The 13,620-nt window shown below is 48.8% G+C and overlaps 2 protein-coding genes across 2 annotated transcripts in view; both read left to right on the forward strand.

Moving 5' to 3' along the window:
- Nucleotides 1–2,255, forward strand: LOC149867418 (cytochrome c iso-1/iso-2). Its single transcript, XM_090045376.1, has 2 exons — nucleotides 1–169; nucleotides 2,110–2,255. The coding sequence occupies exons 1-2, from the start codon at nucleotides 1–3 to the stop codon at nucleotides 2,253–2,255; spliced, it is 315 nt and encodes a 104-aa protein (XP_089901502.1).
- Nucleotides 2,256–10,613: 8,358 nt separating this feature from the next.
- Nucleotides 10,614–13,620, forward strand: part of PDE11A (phosphodiesterase 11A) — a 262,869-nt gene continuing 259,862 nt past the window's right edge. The window contains exon 1 of the mRNA XM_090045374.1: nucleotides 10,614–11,536. Within this exon, the coding sequence (XP_089901500.1) occupies nucleotides 10,742–11,536 (795 nt within the window). The 5' untranslated portion in view covers nucleotides 10,614–10,741. The remainder of the gene's footprint in view (nucleotides 11,537–13,620) is intronic.

Raw genomic sequence — 13,620 nt, forward strand, 5'->3', positions numbered from 1 at the left:
ATGGGTGATGTTGAAAAGGGCAAGAAAGTCTTTGTACAGAAATGCTCTCAGTGCCACACAGTTGAAAAAGGTGGAGTGCACAAGACCGGCCCAAATCTTTGGAGTTTATTTGGTCGCAAAACAGGACAAGCTGCAGGATTCTCTTATTCAGAGTCAAATAAGAACAAAGGTAAAAAATAAAGGGTGACATGAGTGAGGTGAGGAACCAGAGGGGAGGTATAAAGAAGGACATCTGATTCTGTTCTTAGATAAACTTGAAACCATATTCAAAAAAATCAGTCACAGCTATTGAATAACAGACTCATAAGATGAACCTGAACCACATCGTTGAAAACAGAATGCTGTTGTCCAGCCACTAATTTAAGATTAGATTTTAGTAACCTACAGCATATAACTATTTTTTGAGATTGGACTCTCTCATCCTTTCTAGAATTTTGAAGATGTTAATGTCAGTTTCTTGGAGTGATAGCTCTTAGTATGATTTTGTTACAGTTGGTCATCACCCTCTACTGGTATTCCTCTGCTCTGCATTCATTATGCTTACTGGCATTTATTAACTTCAGTTGTCTAATACAGGAAACCCCTGCTATTCGCAGGTTTGGCATTCGTGGTTTCAAATATTTGCGAATGCCGAACCTGCATTTTAAATACACTTATAGGAGCTCCACAGGAGCTCCACCCCTGCTACTGCCACGCTTCTGCTACCGCCGCTGGGCCCCCACCGTTGCCACTGGGCTCCCGCTGTCACCAGCACAGCCGTGTCCCCTCAGCCACCGGGGCTACTGCATTCATGATGTTCATAAACACAGTGTTGTATTTGTGGATTTCGTCAATTGCAAGAATCTGAAGAATGTATCCCCTGCAAATGACGAGGGTTGCCTGTATTATATGATAGTGTATTCATATATTTTAATTAAGATAATTCTGAATTATCTGAAAGCCAAACAGGTATTTTTATGTAATTAAATAGAAGGGTGTTCATATTGGGAGTAAAGATATTGACCACAAGTATTTTGTTTCAGTTAGTCAAATACATTCCAAAACTTCTTTAATCTTTGGTTTTACTTACTGAAAGACTTCTTAGGATATTCAGTCTTATACTGGGACTTCATTGGTAGGAGAAGAGAATTTCTTCATACAAACAAATATATACTTGGCAGTTAATGGCAGTTTCTACTCAGAAAATGTAATTCTGTGAAGTAATAATACAAGTGATACCACATGTATTTAAAAAGAAACTGGCTGTATGGTATCTAAGTGCACTTTAAACACAGATTCATCTTAGAAATCATGTTAACTAATTATACGCTGAAAATGAATGACAGACATGAGTGATGCTGTTACTGCTTGATCTGTTAATGGTCTTCAGTTAATGGGCTTCTCCTGTTAGTGAGCAGCCAATATTGATAGGACCACAGAACCTGGCAGGGCTGGAAGAAATTGAAAATAAGTGTTTGAGAATTAATTTGATAATAAATAGAAAATCTTTGGATTCAAACCTAGGTAGAAACTAAGTCTGTGTTGCCAGAATGTATGGTCTCTTTTTCCAGGTACAGTATTGAAACTATATTTATTACTTTAAAGTAGCAAATATTCAAAATGTGAACTGGCTTTAATACATTCAGCTCTCCAAAATGCTCAAGTGATTACACTTTTTAATTCTGGCTTACTAAAATGAATTAAAGTAAATTTAACAGTTGTGTGTGAAATATGAAATATGTTCAGGCACTATTGAAAATTGGATGTCATATATCATTCATTTGTATACTCCCCTGACAGTCTAAGAAGATTATTTTCAGAAATGCATACTCTAGATCTTGACATGTTTTGGGTGTGTAGGTTGTAGCTGTGATTGTCTAAGGACATAGGCAGACAAGGTTCTTTGAGTAACTGTGATATATTTTATTAGAACAACTGAATCATTGGAAAAATTGTTCTTAGCAAGCTTTCAGGAACAAGCACCCTTCTTCAGGCAGAGGAAGACTGAGACCCAAAGGACCTTTCCTGCCTATACCCTATATCTTGAGACTCTCAATATGTTTGATATACTTAGCTATATGTTGAATCAGCTGTTAGAAGAGTAGTACATAATTCTTTATTATGTTTCAGGTATCATCTGGAATGAAAATACATTGATGGAGTATTTGGAGAACCCTAAGAAATATATTCCTGGAACAAAAATGCTTTTTGCTGGCATTAAAAAGAGCAGTGAGAGAGCAGATCTTATTGCATACTTGAAAAAAGCAACCTCTTAAAATGTTACTGCAACAGTTGTAAAGTCAGTGAGAAAGTGTTTTTAAAATTGTAATACCTCTTGTGTCAAAGTTCATGTTTTAGTATTTTGTTAATATTTGTTCATTAGGTACTGGCAAAATCAAATAAAATCTAATAGTTTTAGAGGTTAACAAAACTGGGGGGAGAACTATATGCTGGGGTGATGTAGGTTCCATTACCCTTACTACGCTGATCCCTTTTCCAAGTAGCTTCTGATCTAAGGACCCAGTCCTCCAAGTATGTATGTGCATAATTTCATTTAAGTCAATATGAATTATTGAAGTGAATATGGATACAATTATAAAAGCATTAGGCAATGTTACTATCTTGACATTTTTATTGAGGAAAAAATTCATCAGAATCTGAGATGTGGGTAATCGGCACATAGCAGGATTTAGCCCTAATGTAAAAGAGCATGGACAGACAAACAAAATGGAACCAGATTATAGGGAAGAGACTGTTAACTGATAGTTTTATGATAAAGTCACCTTTGAGTTAAGATATTATATAGCGAATCTTGAGGATGGATTGATACAGCTACAGTTTGGTCTTTTCTCTGTTCTTAATTTCACTTCTTGGCCTCCTAGATCACTTCTCAGCCTCTTGAAGGCTCAGATCAAGTGTAGTATCATCATTAGTGTTTCTTTACATATTAAAATGACTTTACTGTCCATGAACTGGCAGACTTCTTACTACAGTTATGAGCCTGTTCACTGAGTCAAGTATTTTGAAGCAGGGACTAGGTCATCCCCCCCCACCCCCGGAATCCCCGTTGGTCCCAGGGGAGGCACAGCCAGGCCCAGGGTCAGTGAGGACCTAGTCAGGGAACTTCAGGAGGGACTGGACATGTTCAAATCAGCAGGTCCTGACAATCTCCACCCCAGAGTACTGAGGGAATTAGCTGAGGTCATTGCAGAACCCTTGCCACAGCTTTACGACCACTTGTGGTGCTCTGGCGAGGTGCCAGGGGACTGGAAAAGGGCCAATGTGGTTCCCATTTTTTAAAAAGGGAGGAAGGAAGACCCAGGAAATTATAGGCCTGTTAGTCTTACCTTGCTCCTGGGGAAGCTCTTTGAGAAAATTATCCAGGTGTATATCTGCAAGGGGTAAGCAGGGCAGATTATGCTTAGGGGCAAGCAACATGGGTTCATTAGAGGCAGATCCTGTCAGACCAACCTAGTGGCTTTCTATGACCAGGTCACAAAATCCTTGGACACAGGTGTCACAGTGGACGTAGTCTTTCTGGACTTTAGGAAGGCCTTCGACACTGTCTCTCACCCCATTCTCATTAAAAAATGAGGAGATTGTGGTGTCGATGCCTACACAGTCAGATGGGTCGCCAATTGACTGGAGGGCTGCACCCAGAGAGTGATGGTGAATGAGTCTTATTCGACCTGGAGGGATGTGGGCAGTGGGGTCCCCCAAGGCTCAGTCCTTGGGCCCACAGTGTTCTACATCTTCATCAGTGACTTGGATGAGGGGGTGAAAAGCACCTTGTTCAAATTTGCGGGTGATACTAAGATGTGGGGACAAGTGGGCACGTTAGAAGGGAGGGACAGGCTGCAATTGGATCTGGACAGGTTACAGGGGTGGGCGGATGAGAACAAGATGAGATTCAATACTGACAAGTGCAAGGTACTGCACCTAGGGAGAAAGAACCAGCACCATACCTACAGGCCAGGGAACACCCTTTTCATCAGCACAGAGGCAGAAAAGGATCTTGGAGTCATTATAGACTCCAAGATGAACATGGGCCACCAATGTGGGGATGCAGTCAGGAAGGCTAACCGCACCTTGTCATGCATCCACAGATGCATCATGAGCAGGTCCAAGGTGGTTATCCTCCCCCTCTGTGCAGCATTGGTCAGGCTGCAGTTGGAGTATGTATCCAGTTCTGGGGAGTGCCACTTGCGTGATCAGGGGGCAGCAGGGCAGGCCCTATGAGGAGAGGCTATGAGACCTGAACCTGCTCAGCCTCCACAAGAGAAGGCTGAGAGGGGATCTGGTGGCCATCTATAAACCAGCCAAGGAAAACCAGCAGGCAATGGGAAAGTCCCTGTTCCCCCCGAGCACTACTGGGAGTAACAAGGAATAACGGCCATAAGTTGACCGAGAGTGGATTCAGGCTAGATATCAGGACTACTTCACAGTCAGGGCAGCTAGGATCTGGAACTAACTTCCAAGGGGAATGGCGCTCAATCCTACCAAAAGGAGGCTAGACAACCACCTTGCCAGGGTTATTTGACCCCAGCATTCTTTCCTGCCCATGGCAGGGGGTTGGACTTGATCTGCTCAGGTCCCTTCCGACCCTACCTACTATGAAACTATGAAGTGGCTGGACACTAAGAGAGAGAAACAAATGAGAACTTGAAAAAATAAACCATTTTGTATTGGTAACAGATACTTTCACCAGCAGTAGAAGGGAAACGAGTGTAATTGCAACCTCTGAAACCTCTTCCTTTCTACCACCTGGATTATATAACTAACAGGTTGGTCTCTACTTTAAAACATATTTCACTCAACTAAGGCTCAAGGAAACAGGTGTATAAAGGCCCTTAATCAACTACTAAAGTACCTAAATATTAGTCACAAATACATACTGGGCATATCTACTTAAAATGTTGACTGCACGGTGACTGAAAACTACTGCACAGTAGCACAACACAGCACAGACAGTGCTAATACACTCCTGCGCTGTAACTATTAGGCTATTATGCAATAGCATCACCTAAAAGACATTCATGGGCACTACTGTGCAATAGCGCTGGTTACTGCACTTTTATTTAGTACTTGCTAATACTAAATAGTAACTAAATAAATGTGCAGTAATGACTGCACAGCAGTATCTCATGTAATTTGCCCATTCAGTGTCTCACTGTGCTTCTTTTGAGATTTTTATGTAGGTATTATTTTTATTTTATGGAATGAGTAACAGGCCAAAGCACTTAAGTGATCAAGTCTATGGTACACGTCGGCCTAGAACCCAGTTTTCTTTTTTATGCCTTAGTACAAGACAGTCCTCTCAGCTTACAGATAACATTTTCAGTTAATGACGTTAGACCAGGGGTCAGCAATATTTTGTACAGGCAGGGGACTGCTTTAAGGGACCTTATATCTGTGTCTGGGCAACTTGCAACCTGCTCTGCATGCCTGGATCTGGACCATACCACTCTTGTTCAGCCCCATGTGCCAGGATCAGGGTCCTAGGACTCTGTGCTACCTCTGCTTGGCTCCATGTGCTAAGATCAAGGCCCTGGGACCATCACCAGCCTCTGCACATTGGGATCAAGGCCCCAGTACACCACACTACTGCCCAGCTCACGCTTCTGCTCATGCTGGGACTGGGGCCCTGGGACGCAGTGTGCCAGGATATGGGCCCCAGAATCCTGTGCTGCCTCTGCCAGGCTCTGTGCGCTGGGATTGGGGCCACAGAACCCTATGCCACCTCTACCAGGACCCACGTGCTGGGATTGGGCTCTGGGGCCCCTTGCCACCGCTACCCAGCCCTGTGTGCCAGGATCATGGTCCTGGGACATTGTGCCATCTTTGTTGGGCACTATGCATTGGGATTGGCTCCCCCGCTGCCCTGTGCACCAGATCTAGCATGCAAGGCCACATTTACAAGGTGCTGAGTGCTGGATTTGGCCCTTATGCAGGAGGGGGTTGAGCACCCTTGTGTTAAATGATTAAAGTAATGCATGCTGGAGTCACAAGAAGTGTGTTTCTTAAGCAGCACTTAAAAACCTGCTTTCATTGACACTATGCCACTTTTCCCTGTATCGGTTGTCAATGATAGGACTTATTTATTCGATTTGTATGCTGCCCTTCCCAGAAGGGCTCAGGGAGGCTTACAAGAAAAAAATTATAAAAAGCATCAAATATTAAAACTACATACATATTATTATGTGTAATAATAAGCACAAACAGTGCCTCAAAATGTAACCCCTCCTGGTGAAATCCTATTAAAACTTGTTAAAACACTACCTGAAGTTGTCCAGACTCAGGCTCAGATGGACTGCAAGATGGAGGGAGTTCAAAAGCTGAGTTATAATGACCAGGAATGGTTTCCTACATCTTTTCATCAAACAAATTTGGTGTACAGATGGTACTTGTAGAAGGTTGCCCTTGGCTGACCTGCAAGGTTGTGATGGAACATAAGCAAGAAGTGGTCCCTTAGGACTTGATTCCAGTACTGACAAATCCAGGGAGGCTTCTCATTTTGACCTGTCAGGCTAGTAAAAACTAGACTATCTCTGCTTTAATTTTCATTTGTCTCATAAAAATATTTACTCATTTAAATTAAATATTATTTGTACCAAAAATATTTTAGATACATTACATCAAACAATAACACAGACTTTGGGGCTTGAAATGTTTGCATCCTTAAATCAAATATTTGATAGAAACTGCCAATATGAAGATTTTTTTCTGTAATACAAGATAACATTTTGAATGTAACATATAATCATTTGCCTTACTAGTTTGATTCAAATATTCACTTGAAACATAGTATGAAAATGCTACCAGGAAAACTGAGATCCTGCTTTTCTACACATAGACTTGCACAAAAACCTGTATTGAATTTAATTCACACTTTGGGTACAAAATTATGTAAGCATCCACACAGGGGCCTGAAAGGTATTAAGAATGGCTGCAAAGTAAAAAAGATGTTGCTATTTTGGTGAAAGATCATAGAAAATTAGGGTTGGAAGGGACCTCAGAAAGTCATCTAGTCCAACTCCCTGCTCAAAGCAGGACCAGCCCCAGCTATGCTGCATGTACACCAACCCCCAGTTATTGTCTTAGCAACATGTACTAAAACAACCCCCCCGCCATAAATGAGAGGCCTGTAATGTGAAGAAATGTTGGTTCATCATAGAACAAGGTGTACAATCTAAACCCTTTTATTTGCCTGTTATTTCTTTACATTTTTTTACATGTGAGTTGCTTGTGCCACATGGTGTTGGGGGAACCAAAGCCAAAGTCTTATGTGAGAGGTAGTTCTGATAGTGCCAGCAGGTGAGGGACTAGGGCTGGCCAGCCTGCGAAGGAGAACCAGCTCTGAGCCATAGCACCACAGTCAGCAGCCATGGCATGTGCAGATGTAGCTGACAAAGTGAATGCCACAGGGACTGACAGGCACACTGCGAACCCAGGGTGACATCTCAGCGGTTCCCTTCCCAAAAACAGAGCGAGCCCTGGGTTGCACATTCACCAGTTAAGGTTGAATTATGGGGGGGGGGGGGAGGTGGCTGAGTCCCCAGTAAGAGAGGAGAACCCCCCTAAAAGATTTGAAAATCATAACCTGATTTTATTAGGGCCTGGTGATGGTCAACCCAATTTTTTTTGCAGGCTTCCCCAAAAATCAAAGTGTAACTGGAGCCCAGGTTGAAGTGCTGCTCCCACTGCCCTAATGGAAGCCCCTTGGGTTCAGGGCTGTGGGTTGTAGCTGTGTTGGTCTCAGGACACATGTAGACAGGGTTCTTTGAGTAGATGGGATAGCTTTCATTAGACCAGCTAAACAGTTGGGAAACATGTTCTTTGCAAGCTTTAGGGCAGTGTTTCTCAACCAGCCCCTGCAAGAAATGAATGGGTATGCGGTGGAGTTTTTCCATAACAATGAGCTGCAATAGGTATGAGGATGGATGAGGCTGAAGTTGGTTCTGGTTGGTTCTGGACATCTCTGACCAGAGATTTGTCTGGCCCAAAACGCGGTTTGGCCGTGCCAGGGTGCCAACTAACAGTACCCCAGACACTGTCCTAAGTATATGGAACTGAATAAAGAACTGGATTATGGGCTTGGATTATACCCAGAAATCCTCCTTGGGCCACCCCAGACTGCACCTCTGTGGCACCGGAGGATTCTCCTGGGCATCTCTGACCAGAGACCTTCCCAGCCCAAAACACGGTTTGGCCGCACCAGGTTGCCAACTGTCACCACACACCAGACACTGTGCTTAATAAGGAATTGGATTTTGGGCTGGGATTATACCCAGAAATCCTTGTCCAGAAGTGTCCCCTGGTGGCACAGAGACATGGTCTGGGGTAGCCCAAGAAGGATTTCTTGGTTTAAACCCAGTCCAAAATCCAGTTCCTTATTCAGTTCCATGTATTTAGCACAGCGGCTGGGGTGCTGTCTCTTGTCAGCCTGGCACGGCCAAACCACAGTTTGGACCAGAGAAGTCTCTGGTCACAGATGTCCAGGACAGTCCCCCAGTGGCACAGAGGTATTCTGATGGGTGGCCCAAACAGAATTTCTAGCCATAATCTCAGCATGAAAGCTAGTTCCTTATTCAAGCCATTATACTTAGTATAGAGGGCATGGGGGCTGTTTGTTGGCAGCCTGGCACAGCCAAACCGTGCTTTGGGCCAGGCAGGACCGTGGTCAGGGTTCTTTGGGACAGTTCCCCAGTGGCATTGCCACAAAATTTGGAGTGGCCCAAGAAGTATTTTGCCACATAATCCCATCCTAATCTGACCTTCATTTCGGGCTCTGTACTTGATGTGGAATATTATTTTGCATATTAATTAGTACATATGCATAGCTAGAAATTCTCTTTCTTTAGGATGCGGAATTCATTAATAAATTTTTATTGGGTCTAGATTATCTTTGAAAAAGGAACCAGGAACAAGGAATAGGGAACCGGGAAAAGGAACTGGGAATAAGGAACCAACTTCAGCCTCACGGAGGATGCGGAATGCCGTAACAGGTGTGCCGCGGAACATTTTTATAGCTGTAGTGTGCCTTGGGCTGGAAAAGGTTGGGAAACATTGCTTTAGGGGACAAGTACCCTTCTTCGGGCACAGGAAAGGGAGGGAGCTGAGCCTCTTGGGCGGGCCTGCTCAGCCCTGAACCCCTGGCAGCATCTTTCACCGGGCGAGGGGCTCAGCGACGCTCCAGGCGCGATGCTGCACCACGGGCGCCGGCGGAGGCCGGGCGGGAGTCCCCGCAGCTACGCGGCCGCGCACTAGCGGGGCGGGCTCCGCTGCGCCGCCGCGGGGAGTCCCGGGCTCCGGGTCACTCCACAGGGGAGCAGACGTACCGGCCCCATCCCCCCGCTCTCCTGCTCCGCTATTAGCTGGTTCCCGGGGCTGCCGAGCCAGATTTCTCAATGAAAGCGGTGCTGTCGCCGCGCAGCCCCCGGCAATGTAACGGCCTCCCGAAGCTGTGCGGATCCAGCCCGGCAGAGACCAGCACTGAGCGATGCCGGAGCCGAGCTGCATCGTCCGAGCGAGGGGCGGACAGGCAGGGGCGGGCGCTGGCAAGCCGGTGCCTTTGTCCAAGCTCGTGTCCAGGGAGTTCTTGGCTGGACCGGAGTCAGCACCCCCGCGGGTTGCGCGGAGCCTGCTTCCCCCTCCCTCCGCCTGGGCACCTGCGGCAAGCAGAGCGGATCAGCTCTTAGGGTCGTCTTCGTCCCCCCCCTCCCCCAGCTACTGCACAGACATGCGCTATTTGCACAGGCTCTCTCCCTCTGGGCACGGCTCATGCCGGAGGGGCCGCGGGCCGGCACGGGTTAGCTCTGCGGCCCGCGAGGTGCGCGCTGCAGGGACACATGGAGCCGCCCCATTCATGACCCGCCGCATCCAGCCTTCTCCGCTCCGCCGCACGTGCTCGGGACCGCGGCGCCAGGCTTGCAGCCCTCCTGCGCAGGCACCGCCGAGCAGCGCACTGAGCTGCTCCACGTGCGCGCAAAAATCACTCTGGCCCGTCCGTCTCGTCCCGGGCCTTGCGGCGGCAGCTCCCGGCCCCCGCACCTGCCCGCGGACAAGTGACCACGTGCGACCCCGCGGGGGGGAAGACCACAGCACCCCTCGCGCATCGTGTCCCTCAGGCGGCCGGGACCGTGAGCCCAGCCCCCGTTTTGCGCGGGCCTGGCGGGGAGCCCGGCTCGCGGACTCCGGCTCTGGGTGGTGAAAGGCCGGGGCAAGTGTCGGACGCAGGCGGCATCCGGGGGGGCCGTGGAGCAGCAGCCCGCGCGTTACACGCACGGCGGCACAGGCAGAGCCCACAGCCGCCCCCACCCCGGTTGAATGAAGAGGCGGGAAGAGCGGGGCTCCCCGCGAACACCTCAGGGGGGACGAGCCGGGCACAGCACCGACCCCTTCCCCCCGCCGCGCTGCGTCGCGCACACTCCGAGCGCCGCCGCGGCTGCCTCCGGGGGAGACGATGCCGCCGCAGCCGCCCTCCCCGTGCCCGGCGCTCGCTCTCCACCCGCCCCCCGGCTCTGCCCTCCCCCGCCCCGCGCAGCGCTCCGTGCCCGGCTTGCGCAGGAGGCAGGAGCTCGGTGCAGCGCCAGAGGGAGCTGCGGCAGCGCCGCCGGGCAGGACGCGGGCACAGCTCGGCGCTGGGGAGGGAGGGGCGCGGCCGGCACGTGGCGGCCCGGCGCGGGGGGCGCCGCGGCCATGCTCGCGCAGGTGCTGAGTTGTTGGCACCTGGCAAAGTGAGGAGCTGCCGCAGCCCGCCAGCATGTCGGCTGCGCCCGCTGCCGCCCTGGACTTCGCGGCGGTGGAAAGTTTCCTGGACCGGCACCCGGAGCTGGTGGAGAAGTGGCTCAAGAGGAGGAATCCGCTGAGCCCAGCGCCTCCCGGCAGCGGCGGCCCCGGGGCCGGCGGGGCGGACGAGCGCAGGAGCAGCGGCTGGGCCGGGGCCGGGGCCGGGGCCGGGGCCAGTGAGGCGGGCGGGCTGCAGCGGAGGGCGTCGCAGAAGGAGCTGCGCCAGAGCTTCGCCCGCTCCAAGGCCATCCCGGTCAACCGCACCTACGACGAGCACGTGCACGGCCGGGCCCAGGAGCCGCTGAGCAGCATGAGGCGCCGCGCGCTGCTGCGCAAGGCCAGCTCCCTACCGCCCACCACGGCGCACATCCTCAGCGCCCTGCTCGAGTCCCGCGTCAGCCTGCCCCAGTACCCGCCCAGCGCGCTGGACTACAAGCGCCACCTCAAGGAGCACAACGAGCGGCAGTTCTTCCTCGAGCTGGTCAAGGACGTCTCCAACGACCTGGACCTCACGAGCCTCAGCTACAAGATCCTCATCTTCATTTGCCTGCTGGTGGACGCTGACCGCGGCTCCCTCTTCCTGGTGGAGGGCGCCGCGGCAGGCAAGAAGAGCCTCGTGTCCAAGGTCTTCGACGTGCACGCGGGGACCCCACTGCTGCCCTGCTGCAGCACCGAGAACTGCAACGAGGTGCAGGTGCCCTGGGGCAAGGGCATCATCGGCTATGTGGCAGAGCACGGCGAGACGGTCAACATCCCCGATGCCTACCAGGTAGGCCTGCCTGCCCTGAGTGTGCGCGCAGAGACTTGCCAAGTTGGTGCATGCTCTGCCGTTTACCACACAGGGAACAGAGAAGGGTAATCCCCTCCCCCTTGCTGTGGGTCTGGATAGCTTCTTAGCCCTAGAGAGAGGCCTAAGTGGAAACCCCAGAGGCCTCTAGCTACCGAGTTCTTGATCAGATCCTTAGATGGATCACAAGGTCCTGGCTTGCCACTCTGTGGCAGGGCAGAGCACTCAACTACGCTGTGTCTTCCTTCAGTTTTCAAATGAACCTCTTTTGCCTTTGTAATGCAGTGGCTCTCAATCTTTTTAGACTTGAAGCACTTCTGGATAGACTCTAGGAGCTCCCGGGTAGACTCAAGCCACCCCTTGGAAAATGCCAGCTCTTAGCTTTTCACTTTTTCTGCCTATTGAAAAATAATGAAGCAGTTGTTTCTGTTGCTAAGAACTCAGAAAGACCACAACTGTGAATTTCTGTTTGAAGGCTTCAGGTTTGTCTTGTGGGTCATGTTTGTAAACCTGACTGCTAACATTGGCACCCTTGAAAGGATCTCAAGGCACTCCAGCGATCTGTAACACCCTGGCTGAGAGTCACAGCAGTAGCATAGGAGTGATAGTGTAGCCATGATGGTCCAGAAGTTATACAAGTGGCAAGCATTTCTTAGGGTGATATCTTTTATTGGGTTGTTGGGATAGACTTGATGAAGAATATCTTGCATTCAAAAGCTTGTCTAAGGCTGTCCCACCAACCCAGTTGGTGCAATAAAAGAAATCACCCTAAAAAAAATCCTTTCGTCTTTTGTTAGATGTAGTCTTCTCAAATCCAAAGCCTAAGAAATCATAGTAACGTATTGCAGCAACATTACATGTTACTGGAATGTGATTATATGTCAAGGGTTCTTCAAGCTGGATTTAGGAACTATGACTATTTCATGAGCCAGGACCTTGTGTAGGAACTATGATATTTCACAGACATAAGATTGTGGGTCTTTCTGATCTTCATTTCAACAAGATTTGGGGTAGCTGGCACACCTGGCTTAAATGATTGTAAAAGGAGTACAGCTAATGTTTGGTACCTGACAGGGATTTTTTAAGATTTAATTCACATTTATAATATGCTCTGAAATCTTCTGATGAGAAATGGTATTAAAGTAAATATTATTTTTATTACTTTTCTCCAAGTTAACCTTCCCTGCCTATCAAACCAATCTAAAGATAAAGTGTTTCCAGGAAGTATCATATTAATTAAATTCTAGGACAGGGTTTCCCTCCCCCCCCACACATTTAACATGGAGGGGAAAAAGTCTCTCCTTGGATTCACATAGGAGGGTAGTGGTGGGGTAGGGACAGGTGGCTGCTGTGGATCAGGCTCCGGCCCCTACCTGGGGTTGAGGCCATAGCCACCTTCTCCCCTGCTCTCCCCCCTCTGCTACCACTGCACCCCACCATCTTCCCCCTGCAGCCTTGTCTCCCCACCCCGCTTCCAGGCTCTTGTGCCTGCCCCTCTGCCTCCCCCCTTACCTTTGCTTTGTGCTAGCAGGCTCAGTGCACGCTGCAGCCTGGAGTACTGAGCATGGCCCCAGCCCAGCCAGGAAAAGTGGTAGAGGCTGGGCAAAGGGTGTATGCAGAAGCTGGGGGGAAGAAGGCACAAGCAGGGGCAAGCTGCCCGACCTCCCCCCACCACCTGCCTCCCCACTGCAGCAGTAGGAGGAATGAATTAAATGATTCTCCAATAATTAGAATAATTGTAACAAATTGATAAATTTTGCATGTATAGAATCTAATAATTGGGAGGGAAGGTCATCCTAAATTCAGGGTCATCTTAGATTTGAGTAAATGCGATATATATTTTGATCTTTGCAAAATGTGCCCAATTTTGACTTTCTGGCACATATTTTTTAAAACCTTTCCTGGGGAATATGATAACGAATCCTTTCTCCTTTTACAAGGACTTTCTCTGTGGATTAATTTACTTTGAACACTAAACATGAAACTCTGGCTGCAGTGAAAGCAATTAAAAAAAACAAAACAAAACTTCCATTGACTTCAAAAGGGCTTGGATGCATCCTGGTTGT

The sequence above is a fragment of the Crocodylus siamensis genome, chromosome 4 (genome assembly GCF_052110815.1).
Source record: "Crocodylus siamensis isolate JL-2025a chromosome 4, ASM5211081v1, whole genome shotgun sequence".
NCBI classification, from domain to species: domain Eukaryota; kingdom Metazoa; phylum Chordata; order Crocodylia; family Crocodylidae; genus Crocodylus; species Crocodylus siamensis.